Source organism: Narcine bancroftii, chromosome 13 (assembly GCF_036971445.1).
Source record: "Narcine bancroftii isolate sNarBan1 chromosome 13, sNarBan1.hap1, whole genome shotgun sequence".
NCBI classification, from domain to species: Eukaryota; Metazoa; Chordata; class Chondrichthyes; order Torpediniformes; family Narcinidae; genus Narcine; species Narcine bancroftii.
Window position 1 is genome coordinate 15,858,708 of NC_091481.1, and position 27,207 is coordinate 15,885,914.

Genomic DNA, 27,207 nt, shown 5'->3' on the forward strand with positions numbered 1-27,207 from the left:
TACTACTTAGAACCGCGAAGAAAACTTGAAGAAGCTCGAGAAAGATATGGATTGAAACCAGAGGATTTCTTTGTTTTGATGCATGGAGAATCAAAGAATTTGAGCGAGGACAAAGATTTTCAATGATGATGCAAATAAATTATAAATAAGGTCCTTTTGTCTCACACAGAACAGGTTGTATTTAATATACCTTACTGATAGTCATTGTCTTTAATTTTGGGTTGAACTTTCATTGAAGTACCAATAGTCTATTAATTATCACACTTCTTTTATCTTACCAAATTTACTCTTAAAAATAAACACTGGGTTCATTTGCTTTGTAAAGTGAATTTCTTTTCCCTACCCTCCATTTTGTTTAAACTCTGAACAACGTAAAACATAATTATAATTATATTTTCTGTTTTGTTTTTATTAACAAAATCCCATCTAATGTTTATTTTATTAGGTTACCAACACAAGGCATTTGGTTGATAAAAGCTTTATGAATTTTGCAGTGTCAGTTGGGGACCTGTGATTGTCTTCCATTCAGATATATGGCATATGGATTTTCCAACGTTATTCAAGATTGAATATTTAAATTAATTCATATTTTGAGCATGTTTTAGACTTAATTATGTCTAAATGTTGTATATCAGCAATTATCTCAATGTAGCTTGTGTTTCTCCTTGATTTCTATGTTCTTCTGCCATGTGCCTTTTGAATTGATACCATGGTAATGCACAAAGATGTAGATTATCAGTGTTTCCTCCCTGAATTAATAATAATATGGGCCTCAGCTATATGATTTTTTTGATTCAAAATTTGCCACATCACCAAGGTAAAATCCTGGCTTGAAGATAGAAATAAGAATGTTACCCAGGTGTATGTTATCTTGTGCACAGCTGTTTCAAATATGCCTTGTTGCAACAGTAGCTATGTCTCATTTGTTAATTAACCTTTGGATGTTTTACAAATAGCTTGATTCTCCACTCATATAGGAGATATTTTAGGAGTCATGAAAGTCTGAAGATTGCTGAAATCCGGAACATAAAAACTTTGCTCCAGATCCCATCATCAGAAGTGTTGTGTCCCCTAACATAATCCCTCATTGGAGTGATGAATCATGTTAATTGTCATTCAGACAAGAATAATGAGGTTATAAAAATGTATCTACGACCCTGCTGCAGGGTCATAATTCACTATCTCTCTGCTCCCACAGATGCTGTCTGACTTGATGAGTTCCTCCAGCAGTTTGTTTTTTTGGAAGAAGGGATTTTAACTGTTTAAAAATTCGAGTACTTACACTATGGATTTATTTTCCAATTTAAAAAAAAATACATGATCTGATGTACAATTGTTGCATTTTAACCCATAGACCCATTAACACTGAAAATCTGTACAGTTGTAACTGAGTGGAAGCCTACCATTTGTCTTCATAAATATTAAACAGAAATGTAAACTTATAATATGTAAAAATATGACAAAATATAAGATTTGGAAAAAAAAATCACTCAATTACATTGTTCAGGTAAAAATTAAAAGTTATCTCTAACTTTGATTACTATTTGTATCTTTACACGAGTTCAATACTGCGAGATTTCTCTTGGAGTTCTACTGTAACGAGAAAACACTTCCATTAATCAATACTGGAGAAAGAAATCTTTTTCTTCTTTGGCTTGGCTTCGCGGACGAAGATTTATGGAGGGGGTAAAAGTCCACGTCAGCTGCAGGCTCGTTTGTGGCTGACAAGTCCGATGCGGGACAGGCAGACACAGTTGCAGCGGCTGCAGGGGAAAATTGGTTGGTTGGGGTTGGGTATTGGGTTTTTCCTCCTTTGCCTCTTGATGTTTGTTAAAAGGAAAATGTGTTCGCATAATGCAAGTTGAGTTTTTAAACAAAAGAACATTTTTTAAATGGTCCTCAACCTTGTAATCCAGTTTGAATACAATTTATATCTGTGTGTAAGTATGTACTCTCCCAAAGTCATCTTCAGTTTGTCACAAAGAAAGTAAACATTCACCATTTTCCTTTCCTCCCTCCAGCATTTCCCTCGAAAAAACTAACAACAAAATTATACGGGCAAGTATTTTTTACTTGCACTTCTTTTTGAGTTGCTATTCAGAATTCTTTTTCAATCATTCTATATTAAACAGTGCAATGGCACAAGTTAAGTATTCAAAAAGAGGCAGAATCACCAATTTACAGTGATATTTACAGCAATATTTGTTAGCCACTATACTTTTTTGGAAATACTAAAATGTTTAACTATTCTATAGACTAGATTAAGAATAAACAAAGAGAGGCCTTTCTGGGAAGATTTGGGTAATCTCCTAGAAAATATACTGGAACCTGAATTATTTTTATTGGGGAATTTAGAAGACGCAAGATCTAAAATGAGGCGGTTGAAATATCAATTAAAATTTGTTAAGCTTGTTTTAGCAGTGGCCAGGAAATGCATAGCAGTTACTTGGAGATCTGATTCCCAAGGAGGTTTAGCCTGCTGGAAGATATAACTATGTTCCCCTGGAGAAGATCACATATAACCTCAGAAATAGTTATGTATTTTCAAGAATATGGATTTCATACCTAAGATACATCAGGGTAAATTTTGAATGATTTCTCCCCTCTCCTATCTCTTCCCTCCACAACACCACCCCCCCCCCCACCCCCGGTGCTCACAGCACTGAGGACCCTAGATAAGTCAGGTTATTTGTCCTTTGATGGGAATGGGGTTTTTCCTAGGTGACGTCAATCTTTTCCTTATTCTCTCTTTTCTTCCTTCTTGTTTCTTGGGGGGAAGTGTTCCTCTTATTTTGTTCTTCTTTTACTCTATTATCTTTTTCTCCCTTTGGTTCAATATGGACATTGAATTTGCATTTTTATAGTCTTTTTTTTAATAACAAATCACATGTTGACTTTTTCATTTTAATATCGATATTTGTATTATTTTGTTAATATTATTGATATTGATGGTTTTTTTTATTATTCTTCATTTTAACTGCACGTTAATTGAAAATTCTCAAAATATTCAAAATAAAAGAATAAACAAAGTGATGCTGGAGGGATCAACAGATCCTGCAGCACGCATGGAAAGAAGTTTTCAATCAACCTTTTGGGTCAGGAGCCTTTATCGAGGCTAAAGTGGTGGGGGGGAGGTGATGGGTAGAAGTGATAGGGTACTGGACATCAACTTTTCTACATACAGTACACCTCTCCCACCTCCTTCTATCTAGTAACCTATCATTTCTTGGTCTCCTCCTGTCACTCCCTTTACCCCACACTTTACGTATTTGTTTTTATCTTTTCTCCCCACTTTAGTCTTAATAAATAGTGCTGACCCAAAACATTGATTGACCACTTCTCTCCATGGATGCTGCCAGACCTGCTGAGTCCCTTCAACCTCTTTTTGTTCATCCAAGATTCTAGCATTTGCAAATTTTTGTGTTTCTTTTGTTCTACCAACGAGATTATTTTGAATGATTGATGTGAAGAAACAAACTTAATCCTCTCTGCAAATCAGTACAAAATAGCAAAATCAGCATAAAGAAATTAAATGTGCTTTGGAATGTGTCTTTGTAACGTTACCAAAATTACACTGCTCTGGTTTGTTAAATTACCATCATTCTTGCATATTTATTTTTAAGTTGACACATTTTGGTTGTGGAGTCAAGATATGGAATTAATATGTAATAAAATATATCTAAAGCTATTTAGTCTCAGACCATAATTCTGGCAATGTATTGTTTCACTTCATGGTCTTGGTATAACACAAGTGCTGCAATTTTCTGAGAAAATTCTGTTGGATTCCCAAATAGTACAGAATGAAGTAATTTGACTTTGTATTCATTCTGAACAGGACCTTGCAACAAGTTCATATTTTTCTTTAAGTTTACCACAAATACAAGTATCTGTTTAAGAACTTCTTTGCTTATGGCAAGGTCAAACAATAATAGGAATCCTTCTGGTACCTGGAACAAAGAATAAGCAAGTTCATATTGCAGTATATAAATTACATTTTAAAGTAAGATTTTTGATGAAACATGTATGATCTCACCCACGTGTTGCACTTGACATCTGTAATCATTTCCTCTTGTAATTTTAAAAAATATTTACAGTTATCAAAGAAACAGTTATTCCTTTGAGCAAGGAACAATTATAAACTATAGACAGGCTACAATTCTTATGAAAGTGTATTTGATGTTCATGTTTTATCACGCAATTAGTTCACATGATTAAAAGTTTAATGTACAAGTATAATTTCCAGGTAAGTTCACAAACAAGAAGGTTTAGGAGGTTCAGCAAGTTAAAACACTCAACTTTATCTCTGGCACTTCTATTGGAAATTTATGCTCTTGGAAAAATACACGTTTCAAAACAAAGTTGCATTGGAATTCATTATGGACAATAATAACTGGTGATCTGACTCAGAACAACAGCATAATATAAAAATAATCTATCTGTGTAACTAGATACCAATTATAGTACTGAAAGAGGTCAGTTTGTCTCTTCTAGTCCATCCCAAACACCTCCTCCCACCAAGTCCCATTGACACACACCCGGCCCATAACCCTCCACTGCTCTTGTCCAAATACTCATCCAACTTTTCCCCAAATGTTAAAATAGAACCCACATCTATTGCTTCGGCTGGAAGCTCATTCCATTCTTCAACCACCCTCTGAGTGAAGAAATTCCCCCTCATGTTTCCCCTAAACTTTTCCCTCTTCGATTTCAATCCATGTTCTCTTGTTTGAATCTCCCCCACTCTCAATGGAAAAAGCCTTTCCACATTGACTCTATCTGTTCCCCTCATAATTTTAAATACATCTATTGAATCACCCCTCAATCTCCAGGGAATAGAGTCCCAGCCTGCTCAACCTTTCTCTGTAACTCAAACCCTGAAACCCAGTCAACATCCTTGTAAATCTCCTCTGTACTCTCTCTATCCTGTTTATATCCTTCCTACAATTCAGTGACCAAAACTGCACACAATATTTCAAATTTGGCCTCACCAATGCCTCATGCAACTTTAACATGATATCCCAACTCCAGTATTCAATATTCTGATTTATGAAGGCCAACTTATCATGTTTTCTTCACCACACTATCTACACGTGACTCAACTTTCAGCAAATTATGTACCAGAATTCCTAAATCCCTTTGTTCTACTGCATTCCTCAATTGTCTACCATTTAACGTGTATGATCTTTGCTGATTAGTCCTACCAAAATGTAGCACCTCACATTTATCAGTATTAAACTCCATCTGCCATCTATCAGCCCACTCTTTTAACTGTCCTATATCTCACTGCAAGCTTTGATAACCTTCCTCCAAACCAAATTCCCAATATCCTTTGAAAACCAAGGCTCCCTATATTTTCTAACCTTTCCTTTAATTCTCACAGGGACATACCCATTCTTTGCTCTCAAAATTTCCCCTTTGAATGTCCTCCATTTATCTGTTACATTCTTCCCTGAAAATAAATTATCCAAATCACACCCTCTAAATCCTTTCGCATTTCCTCGAAATTTGCCTTAGGATATTTAATTGGATTAGTTTAAAGGAACCTACAGCCTGCATCTGACCAAATAAAGCCATATTTGGTTGTACACTTCAGATTCATAATCATTCTTAAACATATCATTTTGTTTAGAAACTGTGCCCTTTATCAAATATATTGGGAAAATATCTCAAAATTGGATCGATTTGAATTCCATGCTCCTGGAGCAAATCAGATGAGAGAAACCCCATTACATAAATTTGGGCCTCGCTAGTTCCACTCTCTTTGTTAGTTGTGGAAATGGATGGCAAACCACAGAAAAACCAAGTTAGCTTTGTTGACCAAGTCATGTAATTTGAAGCAACATTCATAACGTCTCAAATTTGAAAACAAAACATTCCAAATTCAAGGAAAACATCCTGAGCAATCTTACATTTTGATAAAATACATGATCATGAGATTCAGTGGTACTTAGAACACTAACGTGTATGTGGTAGATATTATCTGCCAAAACCTGAAACACTGGACCTCTCCAGAATAATTGTATTATTAAGATCATTTATTCTCTATCTTCACAAGATCCCCAAACCATATTCATTTTTTATTTTTCCCCATATTTATATTAACAATCTTACATTTATCCTTCAACTTTATTGAATTGAATTACAGTAAAAATCCTAGTATCCAGAATTCAAGCAACCGGCAGCCTCAAGCAACAGATAAAAAAATTGAGGAAAATAAATTTTAAAATTTAACTAAATAAGAATAAGATAATAGGTTAAAATAAGTACATTTAAAATTGTAAAAGTAAATATTCTCTGAAGTAGCACATAAACCTTTGGTGAAGATGGGAGCAAATATTCACCTTGGTCTTTTTTTATTCTTTGCAGTTGTTTGAATAAAGTTGTATGAAACAGTAATGATGTCGCCAAGAGTGAAGAGCTGGTTGTTGCCACTCTCCATTGTGCTAACTCTCTTAAAGTGTCTCCTTATCCCTGCTTCATAAGAGTCACCTTGGTCAGAGGATTTATGGGGGGGGTGGGGGGTTGCTTAATTATCTATAATGTTATTGTTATCAAGTCGCTCAGTGGAGGGGTTGGAACCTGCCAATGCAGCCACGGTTAAATGTTTTCAAAGAATGTGATTGAAAATAAAGTCAAATGCTTTAAGATTTAAATATTCATGCAAGTGAAGTTTGTTCAGTGCAAGTACAAAATAGTTTTTTTGTCTTTTAAATTGTGTATTCTTAATGCAGGTGTTATTACTTTGGCATTGTAAGAATAAATCTCAAGCAACCATAAAATACACTTATCCAGCATCCACCAATCCCCATAGGTGCCATTGGGGTTTTAGTGAATTCAACTTTATAATATGCAGAACACTGATAATGAGAGGAAGAAAAACAAAAAAAGCCAACGTAAGACTACTGTCAACATTTGCCTGAAATTTGTTGCAGTACATGCAATCATAGATCAAATGGCCCTAACATCACACAAGAGAATTTACAGATGAATATGACCCATCATTGCTGGTAGTTTAGATTGTGACATGCATATTTCTGATAATCTTGATCTTCACCCCAGCAAAACTTAAACAATGTGAACACTATTCTAAATAAAGTATTACATTTGTATCAATAGTACCAATATATTATTAAATATGCAGTCAAATCATGCACTGATTGTCAAGATAAACACCATCGGTTTGTAACTTACATGAGCGCAGAGAAGGTCATGAGTTAATTCTGGATTTGCAGACAAGTTTACCAGGATTTTTAATGCCTGAATCTGTTTTAAGAAAAATGATTATGAGTATTTATATAAACTGTTACAATTCATCTGCATGCATCTCACAAAATCCTTTGTCCAACAGATTGCATTCACCTACCATACATTGCCATTCATGAAATTTTACAAGCAGTGTGTGCCAACTATTGAAATTACGAGGGAGGGATGGGGTATATCGTCATATTACCCTGATTTCTGCCTTCATGTCGCTTCAGATTTCTAGCCAGTAAGCCGAAAGAACTGTTTATTTCACATCTCAGTAATATAAATGTGGATAAAAACTATGTCAAATATAAGACAGATTTGAATAAACAAAATTACACTTGAATGTTTATAATCATTTTTCAATTTAAATATACAGCGCAGTAACAGGCCCTTTCAGCCAACAAGCCCGAATCACCCAATTACACCACAAATCCCAGTACATTTTGAACGGTTGGAGGAAACCAGAGCATCCTGAGTAAACCTGTGGAAAATGTACAAGCTCCTTGCAGACAGCGTGGGATTCGAACCACAGACCCAGTTGCTGGAGCTAATAACAGCATTGTACTAACCGCTATGCTAACCGTACCGCCCTTATGAAGGAAAACCCTGCCTTATGCTACCAAGGCAAGTTCTTCACCTTAGAACTACTCCTGTTTCAAGAGTACCTGACCAGAATTTGCAATTGTGCACTGTAATGGAATACGGATTCAAAAACCAATGTCACATAGAATACAAATCAATTTAGTTTGTCAGGTACGAATGTCTCAAAGTAAAATTTGGGGTCTCATCATCACTAAAGAATCTTTATAAAATAATCAACACCTTCCTGTAAATGGTTATATGGTTAATATTTGAAGGGGAAGAACAAAATGAATCCCTTATATCAGTGGTTCTCAACCTTTATCTTTCCACTCACACACACCACCTTAAGCAATCCCTTACTAATCACAGAGCACCAATGGCATAGGGATAACTTAAAGTGGGATGTGAATGGAAAGAAAAAGGTTGAGAACCTTTGTCAATCATAGTGGAAAAGATATCCAGTATTTCTAAAGACTGAAGGAGGATTAAAATTGTATATATAAAAGTAAGATGTCAAAAGGTGTTGGTATAGATTTTTTTTTCCCTGATGCTCAGAGTGGAATCAACTTGAATCCAGCATTCATCTCATTAAATCACCACCATTGGTTAAAAGGAAGAATTTATAGTAAATTAAACAAATTTGTTCCTTAAAATGCATCAGATATACTTAATTAACACCAAAACAGTTTGATAAGCACGTAATACCTTTACCCTTTCAGTTCCTTCCACCAAGAGACTGAGCAAGTGAGGGATGGAGTTGGTCATGGTACGGTGATGGACTGGTGGTAACACTGAAATTAGTCAGCATTGGAAGGCCCAGCTACTTGCATCTCAGAGCTTAAAGTGGCAGCTTCTTGGACTTTCAATATTTGTGGAATCCAAATCTGTAATAAACATGGTTTTATAGAAATATATTAAAGCTATTTACTTCTTGCACATGAACAAGAAAAAAAGTTGAAGTACGATGGTTAATCTATATGCTCCATCATTCAATAAAACTATGACCACATCTCTCACCTCAGAATCACTCTCCTGCACTAACCTCGTAGACCTTGATTTTCTCAACATCTGAGAAAATATAGATTCCTGGCTTAACTATACAGTTAAATGCCTGTTATCAGGAATTCAAGCAACTGGCGGCGTCAAGCAACTGGTGAAAAAATATCACAAAAAAATAAATAGATAAAAAAAAATTTAATTGGCACGCCTTGCTGTTGGTTCACCTATCAGGCACCATGCAGTCTCAAGCAATTGGAAAATTCACTTATCTGGCATTTATCAGGAGAGTGTGTAGGGGTTAATTGGTAAAAGGCCAATAAATAAGAGGGACAGCGAGCGGCCCAGCGAGTGAGTGGCCCAGTGAAGGAGTGGGATTTCCAGGCTTTGGCTCATCAGGCTTCGGCGAAAGCAGGCGGAGAGAAAGCTAAGATAGTCTTCATTACTTCTTCATTGGGGTAAGGGATGAGTGTTAAGGCTGTGTGTTGTCGGGAGTGCCGGATGTGGGAGGTCCTGGAGTCTTCCAGACTCCCGGATGTCCATATCTGCACTAGGTGTGTCGAGCTGCAGATTGTCAGGGACCGTGTTAGGGAACTAGAGCTGCAGCTCGATGACCTCAGGCTGGTTAGGGAAACAGAGGTAGCCATAGACAGGAGTTATAGCCAGGTGGTCACGCCAGGGCCACGGGAGGATGAAAGGTGGGTAACTGTTAGGAGAGGGACAAAAGAACGTAAGGTGCCAGAGACGAGCCCTGTGAATGTAACCCTCAGCAATAAGTACGCCTCTTTGAGCACTGTTGAGGGGGACATCAAGGTTGGGGGGAGTGACAGTGGCTGTGCCTCCGGCACGAGGTCGGCCCCTGTAGCTCAGAAAGGGAGGGAAAGGAAGAGGAGGGCAATTGTGGTAGGAGACTCCATAGTTAAGAGGACGGATAGGGGATTCTGCGGACGCAGCAAGGAGAACCGGATGGTGGTTTGCCTCCCTGGTGCCAGGGTCCGAGATGTTGCTGCTCGTGTCCCAGATATCCTAAAGTGGGAGGGACAGGAGCCAGAGGTCGTGGTACATGTAGGTACCAATGACATAGGGAGAATTAGAGAAGAGGTCCTAAAAAGTGAGTACAGGCAGTTAGGTAGGGAGTTAAAAAGAAGGACCGCAAAGGGGGTAATCTCTGGATTACTCCCTGTGCCACGTGACAGTGTGAATAGAAATAGGATGAGGTGGAGGATTAACACGTGGCTGAAGGGGTGGAGTAAGGGGCAGGGTTTTAAGTTTCTGGATAACTGGGACCTTTTTTGGGGGAGATGTGACCTGTATAGTAAGGACGGGTTACACTTAAATCCCAGGGGGACCAGAATCCTGGCAGAGGTATTTGCTAGGGCTACTCAGGATCCTTTAAACTAGAATGGTTGGGGGGAGGGAACAAAATAGTACAGAGCAGTAAGGAGAAGGTTAGAATGAAAGCAATGAAAGTTTGTAGTAAGTATTTGAATATGGATGGGCAGGTGATAGAGAAGGGAAATGCTCTGGAAGAAGATGAAGGGCAATTGTCAGGAAAAGTAAATAATGTTGTTCTTAAAGATGAGGGAAAACAGGGATTAAAAAATGGGAAATCCCTGAAATTCATATATTTTAATGCCAGGAGTATTGTAAAAAAGGTGGATGAGCTGAAGGTGTGGATTGATACTTGGAAGTATGATGTGGTAGCGATTAGTGAGACATGGTTGCAGGAGGGATGTGATTGGCAACTGAATATCCCTGGGTTTCGTTGTTTTAGGTGTGATAGAGTCGGAGGGGCAAGAGGAGGTGGGGTTGCATTGCTTGTCAGGGAAAATATTACAGCGGTGCCTAGGAAGGATAGATTAGAGGGCACATCCACGGAGGCTATTTGGGTGGAACTGAGGAGTAGGAAAGGAGAGGTTACACTTGTAGGGGTGTATTATAGACCACCCGGAGGGGACCGAGGCCTAGAGGAGCAAATCTGTAGGGAGATAGTAGATATTTGTGATAAGCACAGGGTTGTAATTATGGGAGATTTTAATTTTCCACATATAGATTGGGAAACACATTCTGTGAAAGGAATGGATGGGTTAGAGTTTGTGAAATGTGTGCAAGATAGTTTTTTACAACAATATGTAGAGGTGCCGACCAGAGAAGGAGCAGTGTTAGATCTACTGTTGGCAAATGGGATGGGTCAAGTGACGGAGGTTAGTGTTGGCGAGCACTTCGGGTCCAGTGATCATAATGCCATCAGCTTCAATGTCATTATGGAAAGAGAGAAATCAGGGCCAAGGATTGAGGTTTTTGATTGGGGAAAAGCTAGATTTGAGGAGATGCGAAAGGACTTGCAGGGTGTGCATTGGGACAATTTGTTTTATGGGCAGGATGTAGTAGAGAGATGGAAGTCTTTTAAAGATCAGATTTTGAGAGTGCAAAAGCTTTATGTTCCTGTTAGGTTAAAAGGAGGGGCAAAAGGTTTGAGAGAGCCGTGGTTTTCAAGGAATATTGGAAACTTGGTTCGAAGAAAAAGGGAGGCGTACATTAGATATAAGAAGCATGGAGTTAAGGAGATGTTTGAAAGATACATTGAATGTAAGAGGAATCTTAAGAGAGGAATTAGGAAAGCTAAAAGAAGGTACGAGAAAACTATGGCAAGCAGGGTGAAAACAAATCCAAAAGAGTTCTACAAATATGTTAATGGTAAGAGGAAAGCTAGAGACAAAATTGGTCCCTTAGAAAATCAGAGTGGAAAACTGTGTGTGGAACCTAGAGAAATGGGGGAGATATTGAACAGTTTCTTTTCTTCGGTATTCACTAAGGAGAAGGATATTGGGAGATGTGGGATAAAAAAAGCAAATTGGGTAAATATGGGGAATATAGAGATTACAAAAGGTGTAGTTTTAAGGCTTTTGAAGAATATAAAGGTGGATAAGTCTCCAGGACCAGACGGGATCTTCCCCAGGACATTGAGAGAAGTGAAGGAGGAAATAGCAGAGGCTCTGGCGGTAATTTTTCGAATGTCATTAGATATGGGGATAGTGCCGGAGGATTGGCGCATTGCGCATGTGGTTCCGTTATTTAAAAAGGGTTCAAGGAGGAAGCCTGGCAACTATCGGCCTGTAAGTTTGACGTCTGTGGTAGGTAAATTAATGGAGAAAATTCTTAGAGATAGTACTACATGGAAGGTTAGTTAGGAAGGTGCAGTCTTTAGGTATAAATTTTGAGATAGTCAAATGGATTGAACATTGGCTGAAAGGGAGAGGCCAGAGAGTGGTAGTGGATAATTGTCTGTCAGGTTGGAGGCCGGTGACCAGTGGTGTGCCTCAAGGATCTGTATTGGGCCCATTGTTGTTCGTTATATACATTAATGATCTAGATGATGGGGTGGTGAATTGGATTAGTAAATATGCAGACGATACTAAGATAGGTGGAATAGTGGATAATGAAGAAGGTTTTCTAGGATTGCAGAGGGATTTGGGCTGCTTAGAAAAGTGGGCTGAAAAATGGCAGATGGAATTTAATGCTGATAAGTGTGAGGTGCTTCATTTTGGTAAGAAGAATCAGAATAGGACATATGTGGTAAATGGGAGAGCATTGAGGAATACAGAAGAGCAGAAAGATTTAGGAGTGACGGTACATCGTTCCCTGAAGGTAGAAACTCACGTGAATAGGGTGGTGAAGAAGGCTTTTAGTATGCTGGCCTTTATCAATCATTGCATGGAATATAGGAGTTGGGAGGTGATGTTGAGATTGTATAAGACGTTGGTGCGGCCTAATTTGGAGTTCTGTGTGCAGTTCTGGTCGCCTAATTATAGGAAGGATATAAACAGAGTGGAGAGAGTGCAGAGAAGGTTTACCAGAATGTTGCCTGGGTTTAAGCATCTGGAGTATGGGGAGAGATTGGACAGATTGGGTCTTTATTCTTTGGAGCGTAGAAGGTTGAGAGGGGATTTGATAGAAGTATTTAAGATTATGAAAGGGATAGACAGAGTGGATGTGGATAGACTATTTCCGTTAAGAGGAGGAAAGATTAAAACAAGAGGACATGAGTTAAGAATTAAGGGGCAGAGGTTTAGAGGTAACATGAGGGGGAACTTCTTTACTCAGAGAGTGGTAGCTGTGTGGAATGATCTTCCGGGAGAAATAGTGGCGGCGGAGTCAATTGTATTATTTAAGAAAAGGTTGGACAGGTATATGGATGAGAGGAAGATGGAGGGTTATGGGCATTGTGCAGGGAGGTGGGATTAGAAAGGGGTGTTTGGTTCGGTGCGGACTAGAAGGGCCTAATGGCCTGTTTCCGTGCTGTAATTGTTATTATTATTATTATCAAACCCCATAGGTGCCAGATACCAGGGGTTTTACTGTATTTAGTGACCATCTCCTTAGCCCCCTGGAGCGATGAACTACTACCCTCTGCATGAAGTAATTTCCTCTAATCTCTGTCCTGCATGGGTGACTCCCCTTTTTGTTAACATGTTCCCCTGCCAGGGAAAAATACACATCTACTCTGAAAAGATGAAACCATTCGTGTGTGTGAAAAATAATTTTCATTTATGATGCACTTGTAATAAAGTAAGTATGTCTCAAGGCACTTCACTGAAGCATTATGAAACAAAATGTCAACACCAAGCCATAACAGGAGAAAAATAAAACATTGTAAGAGAGATAAATTTTGGGGAAGGGAACTTGAAGATGAAGAGGGTTAGGAGGGAATGTCAGAGCTTAGCTTTAACAATATTCCATAAACTATAACTGCAACACAGAAGTATGGCGTCCTGCAATTTAGTTATGATACATTTCAAATGGTGCTATTCTTCAAGAAGTCATGAGAATGCACTGACCAAGGTGGTGGTAGAGGTTAGTACAATAGGAACAGTTAAAGGATTCTTAGATAGGCACATGGATGCAAGAAAAATAGAGGGTTATGAGTCTGAGGTAGGGAAAAATTAGTTTGTTACAGAGTAGGTTTCCATAGGTTGGCACAACATTATGGACTGAAGAATCCGCAGTGTGTGTGCTGGTAATGTTTTATGTTCTAAATAATCTAAAAAAAAAGTACTCCTTTAAGATTGAGTATTGAACACTTCTTAATATTTATATCTCATGAAAGTGGACTCATTTAACTTAGAGGTAACTTAGAACTGAATTTAGCAGGATTTCCCCCCAATTTTCATGTATTATTTGCAATGTGTAACTCCTACAAGAAGGAACACACCAGCGTCAAATACATATTTGGTTCCAAAAATTTTGTGTAATGCTCCTGTGAAGTTCCTCATGATTATTCTATCAAGTTAAAAATATCACCCCTTATTTTCCTTTTGGCAAGATATTTGCAGTTAAACTTAATCACATGAATATATTTAATCCACCTTCATGCATATAGACAATTGAGATTTAATAATTTAATTACTACTTTGATCTCTTCTTAATATTTTTCCATACTTTATCAATTGTGATACCACAATCCTGAGATTAATTCTGGATGAACACAGCCAAACAACAATTTAAAAAATTTAAATCCCTATTCACAGTAGTTACTAAATATTTTTGGAGTTACAATCATCTTATTGAGTTACAATCATCTTATTGATTCAATCCCCAGCTAACTGTATAGTTTCAGTTTACAAGTTCACTACATTGCAAGGCTTTAACAGCATAATATGAAGATCAGAAGTGAATTCTTTCAGCATTTGGCCAATATTCAGCCAACATCATCAAAAGCAGATATTTTAACTTTTAAATTTAGACCTACAGCATGGTAACAAACCCTTTCGGCCCACGAGCCCGTGCATCCCAATTACTCCCAAATGACCTACAACCCCAGTATATTTTGAACGGTGGAAGGAAACCAGAGCCCTTAGGGGAAACCCATGCAGACTTGGGGAGAACGCATAAACTCCTTACAGACAATGCAGGATGCAAAGACTGGTCCTGATTGCTGGTACTAAAACTGTGCTAACCATGCTGCCATAATAACTGATTTTTTTCTGTCTAACATTTCCTCCTCCATCACCCCCATGATTTCTTCTTCTACCTATCTCTCCACCTCCCACACTTCTGGTCCTAAAATATGTCATCTCTGTGCATTCCCTTTATAATATGGAATTTTTTCCTAATTTATCTTAGTCTTGAAAGAAGGATTCATATCCAGAATATTGTCTATTTCTATGCATGGATGCTATCTGACCTGCTGAGATCCTCCAACAATTCTGCATCTGCACCTTTTGTGCTTCTCTACGATAACTCATGTCTTGGTCTCGTAGAACCCTGCATGTCCATTTCCTGTAAAAAAAATTTGTACTTCAATTGAACTTTATTGACTAACTATATAAATTCAGCACCTTCTATTCACTTTAGAAAAAAATAAGCAATTCCAGAATCAGTTTATAGCTTTTACCAGAGGAAACATTTTAATGTTCCATTACCTTCATCTCTTCTTGATTAGCAACATTAAGGGAAAGATTCGTCAGAGCATTCATTGCCTTAACTTTGACTGATGTGACTTCATCTAACAAGCAATTTGCAATGACACTGAGACCACCCAGACTGCGAAAAAGGTCCTGAAAACATCAGAATTCATTCTTAGATATCTCAAAATACATATCTGAAATTCACATCATTTCAAGAAAATACTGCAGTGTATTGTATTCTGAGCTGATAGAAAAAATCTCCAAAACATGGTACAATAAATTTCTGACAATTTGGCATCCTTAGGACTTGGAGATGCCAGACTGGCAGGTTTTCTGGATGATCGGATATCAATCCTGTTAATTGCTTTAAAAAAGTAGAATAATAAATGTCCAGTGAACATTTTTAAATGGATCACAGGAAATTTGCCCCTGTAGTTTAAAAACCAGCACCCAAGTGAGCCATTGGTATTTCCCAACCATTAGATAGTGAATTGTTGGAGTTTTTCCATATGTACACATTTATATAGCAATAATATTTTTTGTCTTTTTTTATTTTTCTCATCAGAACTAATCCTAAAATTATTTTCATCCTTTGAAGTATGCACATGGATTTACCTGATTAACAGTGAATGCGGCACAATTACTGAGAGTCACTAGAGCGTGCTCTCGATTGGATACATCAGAGGTCCTCCTAAGAAATTTCAGAATCACTTGGAGGCGCTGCTGTTCCAGACTATTGTGAGACTGTGCAACTGCACACCCTTAGCAAGAAATAAACAAAACAAAACATTGTTTTAAAACACAATAATTCAAATAAGTTCCTTGTTATCTTTAAATGTTGTGAACAATTATGCTCAAGTTTTGTATTTAAATAGACTTTTGAAAAAGGCTGATGAAGGTTAAAAAAAATTCAACTGATACCCATTGTAAATAAATATGTAATAGATGTATCAGAAGAGTATTGACCAAAATGACTCCAGGATTAATTTATTATGTACCCTTCTTCATTTAACGGATAACATTTCCACCTGGAATGGGAAAATTTGAAAGGATGTGGCGAGCAGATTGGCAGAATCAGCCAGCTGTCTTGCAGTTTTTAAAAAATATTATTCCAAAGTTTGTTAAAAAATGTGTGCCTTAGTAACAGAACAATAGGTCTAGCATTGTTTTAGGACATTGACGTTTAAATTATGTGTTATTTAATTTCCCTAATGGTCACAATCTGCCCTGATTTCCAAGGAATTTTGAATCTCTTTTACTCCTCTCTGAAAATAAAATAATGATCATGGTCTTAATCAACTTAAATAAAGGTGAAAAAATTCTGTAATCCACTCTTCACACCAATGTACTTTGGTTGAAAAATAATGGAGCTGAAAACCTAATTGCAATATGAGTTACAATCTTGAATTTCAGAAAATAGATGTTTTTATTTTTACCAACTTGCCCAAACTAACATTTAATGAATATCATTGAGAAATATGTATGATTTGAGAAGTTGTATGGTCTTCCTGAGCTATATTCATGTCCCCTGCCTTACTATCCATTATGTGAGAAGGGCAAATTGGTACCAAAAATTATATATTGGAACCAGAGCTTTTAATTATCTAGATTTTCATTATGTTTTTAAACATGCAAATGTTTTGTTTTTAATCCTGCACTGTTAATTTCTCTTTTTCATTCTGATTGGTCAAGTGATGTACAGTGGCTTCCCCCATTTACTTAGAAACCAAATACCTAGTTTCTTTCACCAATTTTCCTCACCAAAATGTGAAAAGCCTCAATTCTGATGTCTCAGTTCAATCCACTGCTTTCATCTCTAATATAACACAAAACACTTCTGTTACTCGTTTCAGCTCTACAAATCCATTTGAATGTTTAAAGTTGCAAATCTGGGATTAAAAAGACCATGAGCATGAAACCACCAGACTATCGTAAAACCCCACCTACCCTTCCTGAAAGGGATAATATTATGAAGACCTGGCTTAGCCTTACGTGACTCCAAAGTCAACAATGTTTTTGACGCTTAATTGTCCTCTGAAGTAGTGTCGGGGAGGGGCAACTAAGAATGGGCAACATTGGGCTGCTGTTATCTGCAAATTCTAAATAAATGCCAATAAATCTGATTGGGAATGTAATGGTCAAATGCAACAGGTACAAATGTGTTTGTGGATGAATAATTTTCAGATTGCCAGCTCCTTCATTGCATTTTAATGGGATGAGACTATATTGAGATTAAGAAAGATTAAGTGATGGATCTTCTTAAGAAACATTAAGATTGATAAATCCCCAGGCCTGGATGAGATGTACCCCAGGTTGCTGTGGGAAGGGAGACATTGCCAATGATCTTTGAGTCCTCCTTGACCATAAGTGAAGGGTTGGAGGATTCAAGAATGGCAAATATGGTCTCCTTGTTTTAAAGAAAGGTAATATGGAGAAACCGGGGGATTATAGGTCAGCGATTCTTATGTCAGTGGTGTGCAAACTATTGGAGTGGATTCTTGAGCATTTGGAGGGATAGCCACCATGACTTTATGAGAAAGCCATGCCTAATGAGCGTAATTGAGTTTTTGAGGAGGTAACAAAAGAAATTGATGAAGGTGGGGTAGTTTATGTGGTGAATATGGATTGGACAGGTCCCCCATGAGACTCGTTCAGAAAGTCATGAGGCATGGGATCCATGAAAGCTTGACTTTGTGAAATCAGAATTTGGTTGTCTGTAGAAAGCAGAGCAGTATTGGATGGAACATGTTCTCCCTGGAGGTCAGTGACTGGAGGAGTCCACAGGGATCTGTTCTGCGACCCCCGTGCTCTTTGTGATTTTTACCAACAGCTTTGATAAAGAAGGATAGGTTAGTAAATTTGCAGATCATAGGCAGGTTGGAGTTCTGGATAGTGCTGAACTTTGACATAGGTTACAAAAGGATGTAGATAGGATGCAGAGTTAGGTGGAAAAGTGGCAGATGGAATTCAATCATAAGTGCGAGGTGATGCATCCTGAAGAATTCATTGATGGATACTTAACAATGTGGAAGAAGAGGTTCAAATCCATACATCTCTCAAGGTTGCCAGACAGATTGATAGGATAATTAAGAAGCCTATGAGGTACTGGGCTTCATTAATTGGGGTATTGAGTTAAAGAGTTGAGAGGTCATGTTGCAACTCTACAAATCTCTGGTGAGAACACACTTAGAATATTGTTTTCAGTTTTGTTCGCCACATTATAAGGACACGGAAGCCATGGAGGGGTTGCAGATGAGATTTTCTGGAAAATCTTGGAAAATAAGTCTTATGAAGCAAGGTTAGCAGAGTGAGGGCTTTTTTCTCTAGAGCGAAGAAGGATGAGAGGTGAATTAATAGAAATCTACAGTTTCTGAGAAGCATAGATAAGCCCCTTTTTTCCCCCCAGAGCAGTAGCAGCAAACACTTTTTGTACAAAGAGAAAGGAGGAAAGTTTAGGGGAGATATCAGGTGTAAGTTTTTTTTTATACAGAGAATACCTTGCTGGGGTGGTGGTGGTGGAGGCGGAAACATTAGGGGTATTTAAGAGACTTAGACAGGCATATGGATGAAAGAGAAATAAGGTTAGGGTAGGCAGGGTGGATCTTTTTATTTTCGTTGGAATAAATAGGTTGGCACAACCAAAGGCCAAAAGACCTGTACTGTGCTGTAGTGTCCTATGAGATTGTGGTTGATGATCGGCTGGAAGGGCTGTATTGGCCAGGGTCAATATTCCCTTTTCCCGTAAAGCGAGGTCACCGGGATGACGAACCTGGAAGGCTAGACTGTAGCTCTGGACTGCTTTATATACAAGGTTACCGGGATGATGAATCTGGAAGGCTGGACTGTAGCTCCGGACTGCTTTATATACAAGGTCACCGGGATGACTAACCAGGAAGGGTGGACCGTATCTCTGGACTGCTTCATATACAAGGTTACCGGGATGACCCCTGGTGACCTAATGGTGGAATTACATATCACCACAAGGTCCATCCTGCTGTATTTACCCTGAGGACTGTGCGAAGGTTCTTCGTTGTCAATGCTTCTTCGCCGAAGTGCCTGCTGCTTCTGGGACGGATCTTCCCGCTGTGGCCGCCACCGCTTTGCCCAGCCATGCAGGGCGCAGAGTCCGCCAAGTGCCGCCAGCAGACCCAGCGCTAACCTCAGGGGCCACGTCTCCTGGCCCATCACACTCAAGGAGCGAGACGCTCGACTGCCCTCAGACTGCAGACACACGAGGGGCCGACCGGAAGCAGGCCCTGAGTTCACGCTCCTCTCCACAGGGACACTTGAACCTGACCGTGCCGAGCCGAGACTACAATAATATGTGCTTCATTGGTGACCAAAAGACGCGATGAAGAATGACGTCCGAAATCGCCTTCCATGGATGCTGATCGATCCTCAAGCATCTTGTGTGATGGCCATCCTGGTGAATGTTCCCGTGGAGCTCAACTCTTTCTGCACCGGAGGCTGGATCTACACCTCAAAAAGATAGACAGCAATGCGTTAAAAAATTAACTTTAGTCTTCGAGTATAATGCAGGATGCAAAAATGTTATCAAAATGCATTCTAACGATTCCCTGCAGATGTTTCCTCCGGTCCTTCAAAACATTGGGTATCATTAAGAAGGGCCACACATGACAAGAGAACTTTACTTACGCAGAATGAGCAAATAAAATTCGCCACATATATTTCTTCCAGAATTTTTTTTATTCAAAAATATAAAAGTAATTAAATGTCTTGCCTCTCATTTTTGCAATACCTGCTGGAGAAACTCAGCAGGTCACTCAGCATCTATAGAAAGTAAAACATTTTGGGCCTGACCCCTTTTAACAAGGAAGGAGCATAAATCAGGGGTGGGGGGGAGAGAGGGAGGAGAAGAGCAGGGAGAAAAGAACCTTGGAGTACAAATCCATTAGTAACTAAAAGTCGGGCCACAAGTTGGAAAGGTCCAAATGGTTATTTTTTCTCTCTGTATTGCACAGTAAGTTTGCTTCCATCTTTATTTGTTTACTTATACATTGAGTACAGTTTTTCCACACTAACAATAAGTGGTAATTCTGCCTGGCTTGCAGGAAAAAGAATCTCAGGGTTGTATGTGATGTGGTAGCTGCTTAAATTGAACCGGCTCAGGAGGTTCAAAGTGACATCATGATGTCACAATGTGATGGCGTCACAATGCAATGACATCATTTGAAACGCACAGGGTTTTTAAAAAGCTGCGCGTGACTGAGTAAACGACTTTTACTGAACTTCGACTCGACTACATCCAATCATTTTCTTGTTCTTCATTTTGCTCTGCTAGACAGTTGCTACATTGGTGACGTGCAATGATTTCGCTCAAACTGTCTGTCTTTTGGACCCCTCAACCTGAAATTTGGTTTAGGAAGGCTAAGGTGCAGTTCTACATTTGCAAGATAGAAGTGGACACCACTAAGTACCATCATGTGAAAAGCGCCCTTGTCCAGGACATGGCCGGTCAAGAAGTGGATTTCCTTTGGGACCCACCAGCTTTCAGCAAATATGAAGCTCTAAAAGCCCTCCTTCTCCAGATTTACAGTCTCTCATGGCACGAGTGAGCTGCACAGCTCCTCCATAACCGATGACCTGGGGGACCACGCCCCTTTGGAGTTAATGAGCGACATGTTGGCATTGGCAGATGGCCTTAGGCCTTGCTTGCTCTTTAAGCAGTTGTTTTTAGTGCATATGCCAGAAGACATCCACCTCATATTGGCTGATGAGGACTTTGATAGGCCTCAAACAGTGGCGCCCATGCAGACATTCTGTGGTGCATGAAACAGCAAGGTGCAAGGACTACAGAAATCAGTGCTGCGTCACATCCAAAGGCCCAGGCTTCACGAGTATTGACAAGTGCGCACATTCCCCTGGACAAGCATGACTCCGTGACAACCACTTGGTGTTTTTACCATCAGCGCTGAGGTTATGAAGCTCGCCGCTGCTGACCTCCTTGCACTTTTCTGGGAAATGCCATGGCCAGTCATCACTAATGGCTATGGCAGCTGGCCACCATAAAAGCCTACTCTACACCTGGGATGAACTCTCCCAGCGCAAATTTCTAGTTGACATGGGTGCAGAGGTTAGTGTCCTTCCTCCTTCAGGCTTTGACATCCATACCAAGAGTGCGGGTCCAGCATTCACTGCAGTGAATAACAGTTCGATTCGTATGTATGGCACATGGACTATACCCCTGAAATTCAGCAACAATAAATTCACATGGAAGTTCATTCTTGTTGCTGTGTCCCTACCGTTGCTGGGTGCTGACTTCCTTAGAGCCCACTCACTGATGGTGGACTTAAAAGGGGCGCCCATTAGTGAACACCACAACATTCCAGACTTTCACCTTGGAAAAGCCAAACGACCTGGCCCACACCTAGATGCCGTGGAGTACTCAAACAACGAATTTGCCAATTTGCAGAGTTTCCAGACATTGTCACTCCCCAGTTCTCTACTGCCACACCCAAACATGGCATTGGACACCACATCCTCATCCAAAGACCTCTTCTATATGCCCAAGCCCAATGCCTGCTACCCGACAAGCTGTGGCTTGCAAAACAAGTGTTCTACAAAATGGAAAAACTTGGATTCATATGCAGGTCTGATAGCCCGTGGGCTTCCCCACAACATATGGTGTCCAAAGCCATGGGAGGCTGGAGACCTTGTGGGCATTATAGATGTTTCAACGACACTACCACTGCAGACTGGTACCCTGTGCCCTATATACAGGACTTTATAGCTAATCTTCATGGGGCCAGTCTATTTTCTAAAATTTGGTGTGTGGGTAAACCCAGAGGATGTGCCCAAGTCTGCTATCATAACACTGTTTGACCTCTGAATTTTTGAGAATGCCTTTTGGGCTCAAAAATGCTGCACAAAAGTTCCAGCAACTAATGGACACAGTGGCCGTGGTTTGGACTTCCTTTTCGTATATTTGGAAGACATACTCATTACCAGCCACTCCCACAAAGAGCTCTTGCAGCATCTGTGTTTACTCTGCCGCTGCCTACAGCAGTTCGGGGTGTGAACCCCAACAAGTGCAAATACCTTTGTTCCATTGCCTAGCAAGGTGGAAGCCATCCTCAAATTCGCGAGGCCTGATAGGATCAAAGAACTCCAGGAATTTTTGGGGATGGTCAATTTCTTTCATCGCTTTCTACCCTCTGCAACTCATATTTTGAAACCCCCTCTTTGACCTTATGTCCTGTGATGCCAAAGAACTCAAGTGGACAAAAGAGATGACAGTAGCATTCCTGCAGCCAAAGACGCCCTAGCGAAGGCAACGTTGCTGGCCCATCCACAAATGGATGGACCAACGCCTTGACAATAGATGCATCTGATGCAGCAGTAAGCAGGGTCTTGGAACAATACACCATTGGACAATTGAAGCCTCTAGCATTTTTTAGTAGGCACCTCCACCTTCCGGAAATGAAATACAGCACATTAGAGAGGGAACTGCTGGTGCTGGACCAAGCTATTTATGCTATTTTTTTGAAGGCAGGTACTTCACGGTTTCCACTGACTACAAACTGCTAACGTTAGCCTTCGCAAAGGCATCAGATCCCTGGTCAGGCCGCTAGCAATGCCATCTATCATACATATCTGAGTTTTCAACCAGGATTAAACATCTCCGGTATGAGTAGAGGTGGTCCCGCTCCTCCATTCAAGCAGTACATGCCCTCTCTCTCCAGATGTAGACTACATTACACTTGCCAAAGGTCAGCGCCAGGACGATGAATTCCCAGCTTATAGAACATGCTATCACAAGCTTGCAACTTGAGGATGTAGCCTTTGGGCTGCAAGGTACCACTCTCCTGTGCGACGTTTCCATAGGTCAGCCTTGCCCTGCTGTGTGGAGACATTGCATCTTCGATGCCATTCATGGACTGTCCCAACCCTCCATTCGAGTGACAGTCTGCCTGATAGCCAACGTTTATATGGCATGGACTCAAAAAGCAGGTCATGTACTAGGCAAAGACATGCATGGACTGCCAATCTGCAAAGTGTTAACGGTCATTGACAGATTCACTAGGTGGCCGGGGCAGTTCCTATGACGGACTCATCAACTGATTCATGCATCAGAACTTTTATTTCTGCCTGGGTATCTTGGTTCGGCCTACTCACACACATCACCTCCATATGAGGGCCCCTTCAGAGTGCTACAAAATAGTCATGCAACTTGTGTACTGGACATTGGGGGGAATCCAAAGACATTTATGCTTGCTCATCTCAACCTTGATCGGCCTTTGTCATGACTCCCAATGCGAAGGCACAGATGACTGCCAAAGAGCAGTGGACACTAATGGCACCAGAGATTTAGCCTCCTATCGCCGTTTTTTTTTGGAGGAGGGGGGAAAGTCATGTAGCAGCTCACTGGAGGCTTAATCAAACTGGCTTGGGAGGTTCCGAGTGACATCATGACCTCATTTGGAACGTGGTGGGTTTTCAAAAGCTACACGTGACTATTTGACTAAATGACTTTTACTGAACTTCGACTCGACTATGATCGTTTTCTCGTTCTTCATTTTGCACTGCAACACAGTTGCTAAAACGTCATGTATGTACTCTGACAATAAATCTGAACATTGAAACATGGGGAACCTGTATCAAAACAGTTAGTCCACATTTAGAGGACTTTTTTTTTTACAGTCGTGACAACTATAAGGAGTGCTGAAAATATTTGCAAGGATGATATTAGGAATTCAAGGATAGGTACACATACCAGGAAAGGATGAACAGATATGTTTCCTTGAAAAAAAAATGAATGTTGAGGAGTGACCTAAAAGAGAATTTTGTAATAGCAAAAATTATATAGTGGATATCGAGAAATTGACTATCATTTTCAGTGTAAAGATCGTTATGCAAAGAGTGGAGAGAATGCGGGACTTGCAAGAATAGTAGAGATATGTTAAGGATTAGATAAACAAATACATGGTTACACATTGAAGAGATGGATAGCATGTGAAGTTGCCTGGTTTTATTGATGGATTTTGATGAGAAATGTGCTATGGACCTGAAACAGTAACTGAATTTATTTCTCTACAGATGCTGTCTGATTTTCTGAGTATCTCTAGCATTTTCTACTATTAGAGGTAGGAGGACGCTTAATTGGATTTAAATGCCAACATGGACTTGTTATGCTGATCTCACGTCCACCCTACTTCCATCAAGGTTTTTGTTTGGATTTTTGTTGGTAGCATGGTTGGCGTAGCAGTTAGCCAATGCCTTTACAGCACCAGAGATCAGGATCAGGGATTGAATCCCATGCTGTTGGTAAGGAGTTTGCATGTTTTCCCAGGAGGCTTCAGTTTCCTCATACAATTCAAAACGTACTGGGGGTGTAGGCTAATTGGGTGGCACGGTTTCGTGGGCCGAAATGGCTTGTAAACTTAAATTTTGAAATTTAAATAAATATATAGAATAATTGATTGATAGATTTTTGTCAGGTGAAAGTCAGTTATACAACATTAATTTTTCACCACTATGTGAATGAAAGTTGGCTAACCTCGAGTGAAATCATTAACAGCCACTTCCAAATCATTTTGTTTCTCTCCAGAGATTCATCTGGACACCTTACAGCATGAATCACATGAAGCAAACAGTTCCTGTGTCAGTAGTGCAGGGGATTACATCACTTTGGAGTATTGCATCAGATGTCCCATGAGTGCACTTCCAGGTCAATTATGTTTTTTTTAAATTTAAAAACTTGAATTTGAATCACAGTAAAATAAGTCTTTCCACCATCTACAAGTCAGGAACATGATGGAACATCACGGTCATAGAGTCATCAGCACAGAAGCAATCCTTCAACCTAGCAAGTCTACACTGACTGTCAGGCATCCCTATTTACACTAATCCCTCTTTACTTTCAATTCCTTCACCTTCCATTCAACCACTCATCTACTCAAGACAGTAACTTACAGAGGCCAATAGGAATGTTAACCTGGAGGGAACATATGCAGTCATAATGAGAATATGCAAACTGCACACAGAAAGTACTGGAGATCAGGATTGAGTCCAGGTTGCACTGACAATAACCACACCAGCAGTGCGAGTATAAGACAGCTTTAATAAACTAATATGTACACTAAGAGATCTTGTCTCTGCAAGACGAACCTGGAAGGCTAGACTGTAGCTCTGGACTGCTTTATATACAAGGTCACCGGGATGACCCATGGTGATCTAGTAGTGCAATTGCATATCACCACACAGGTCACTGGAACTATAAGACCGTAGTTCCTCTATCTGCACCACTGTTCACTCTCCACTTGCCTGGATAAATGCACCATTAGTAATTCCCAAGAAGCATGGAACCATTCAAGATCAGCACTCCATTAACTACCCAAAACATTCATTTCCTCCACTATTGATACACAGCGTCTGCAGGATGCAGTGCATTTCTAGCTTAGGCTATTTCCATAGTACCTTTAAACCCAGACTTTACCACCAAGAATGCACCAGGGCCATGTTCTTATGCAAGCTGCACGCCATTCTTATTTGGAATAATTGTCTTACGCTGTGGCTCGGTCCAAATCCTGGTATTCCCTACCCAACAATATTGTGAGAACTCCTTCACCTGAAGGACTGTGGATGTATAAGAAGGCCACATACTGCCTTCTTAAGATTAACTAGGAATGATCAATAAATTCTAGTCTTGCTAGCAATATCCAGATCCCTGAAAAATTAATATTGAAGAGATGGAGAGCATGTGACCTGTTGAAAGTGGGATGAGTCGAAGGAGAAATTATTGAGGGTGAGGACAAATTCTGCCAGCTGGAGGAGAGTGGTGGTGGAAGGGGACTGGTTAGTTCTTTTGTCCAGAAAGAAATGAAGGGCTTTGAGGCCTTCAGTATGGGGGATGGAGGTGATGAGGTGATTGAGTTCAGGGAACTAGAATTTGAAGTGATGGAGGGTGTGTGAAGTGTCCCAGATGTAGGTGGGGAGGGACAAAAGAAGAGTTAAGGTAAGCAGAGACCAATTCGATGGGGCAGGAGCACATGGACATGATGGGTCTGCCAGAACAATTGGGTTTGTGGATCTTGGGCAGGCAGTAGAAATAGGCTGTGCAGGGTTGGAAAACAATACCATGCCAGGGAGGTGACGGGAAGCGATGAGTTCAGAGATAGTGCGTGATACAGTGGTTTGATGGGTTTTGGTGGGGGTCCTGTTGGAGGGATAAGTAAGAGGAGGTGTCAGAGTTGTTGTTTGGCTTCAGCCAGATAGAGGTCAGTGCTCCAGACCACAAAAGCAGCATTATCCTCGTCCGCAGTTTGATGGTGGGGTTTGAATTGGTGCGGAGAGAGTGGAGGGGCAGGCATTGCGAGGGGCTGAAACTGGAATGAGTGAGGGGGGTAGTGAGTAAATGCCACAGCGGCAGTTGGAAATATAAATGTCCGGAGCAGACAGAAAACCAGAACAAGGTTCCAGGAGGGAGGAAGGTTTAACATGGGAGAAGGGACCAATTATCCAATTAACACCTTTTGTTGCTCTGGATTCCTCCCCCAGCCGGCCGGCATTCTCTGAATTCTGAGACATTCTGCTTCTGGCCTCATTCTTCTTATTCCTCGAAGGAGGCCTCAGGCCTGAAACTGAACTCCTCCAGCATTTCTGTGTTTTTACTCCAACCACAGCGTCTGCAGGCTTTTGTGTTTCATTCATGGAGTCTGGGGATGGCCTGTTATCGTGCTGCATATGTATGCCAACGCCTACATTTTTCAAAATGGATTTCACTTTGGACCAAGGGTTTAATTTTGCTCCTCCTCAGGTATATGCTGACCATTTCCAACAAGCACTGGGCCAGATTTCTTTAGTAATTCTTGTAAATGGATCGAGAATGCAATTCAAATGTTTCTATCTAATTGGTTTCAGAAAGATAAACAAGGACCAATTGCTTAGCCTCTCACGTCCACGATCTGCTTGGTGGCCCCTCAGGTTCTTGCCCAGAGCTGGGGGTCAAAGGTCG

The 27,207-nt window shown here is 40.1% G+C and overlaps 2 protein-coding genes across 5 annotated transcripts in view; one reads left to right on the forward strand and one right to left on the reverse strand.

Annotated features, from left to right (window-relative positions):
- napepld (N-acyl phosphatidylethanolamine phospholipase D) overlaps positions 1-3,688 on the forward strand; it is a 38,214-nt gene extending 34,526 nt beyond the window's left edge. For all 4 annotated transcript variants that reach the window (XM_069908638.1, XM_069908640.1, XM_069908639.1 and 1 more), the window contains exon 5: positions 1-3,688. In XM_069908638.1, the coding sequence (XP_069764739.1) occupies positions 1-126 (126 nt within the window). In that variant the 3' untranslated portion in view covers positions 127-3,688.
- armc10 (armadillo repeat containing 10) lies at positions 2,957-27,181 on the reverse strand. The gene is given in 9 exon segments (XM_069908643.1): positions 2,957-3,947; positions 7,192-7,263; positions 8,536-8,607; positions 8,609-8,647; positions 8,649-8,714; positions 15,249-15,383; positions 15,849-15,994; positions 19,238-19,706; positions 26,723-27,181. Coding segments are annotated over 8 exon segments (963 nt in total). The 5' UTR covers positions 19,419-19,706; positions 26,723-27,181; the 3' UTR covers positions 2,957-3,695.
- Between the last annotated feature and the right edge of the window lie 26 nt (positions 27,182-27,207).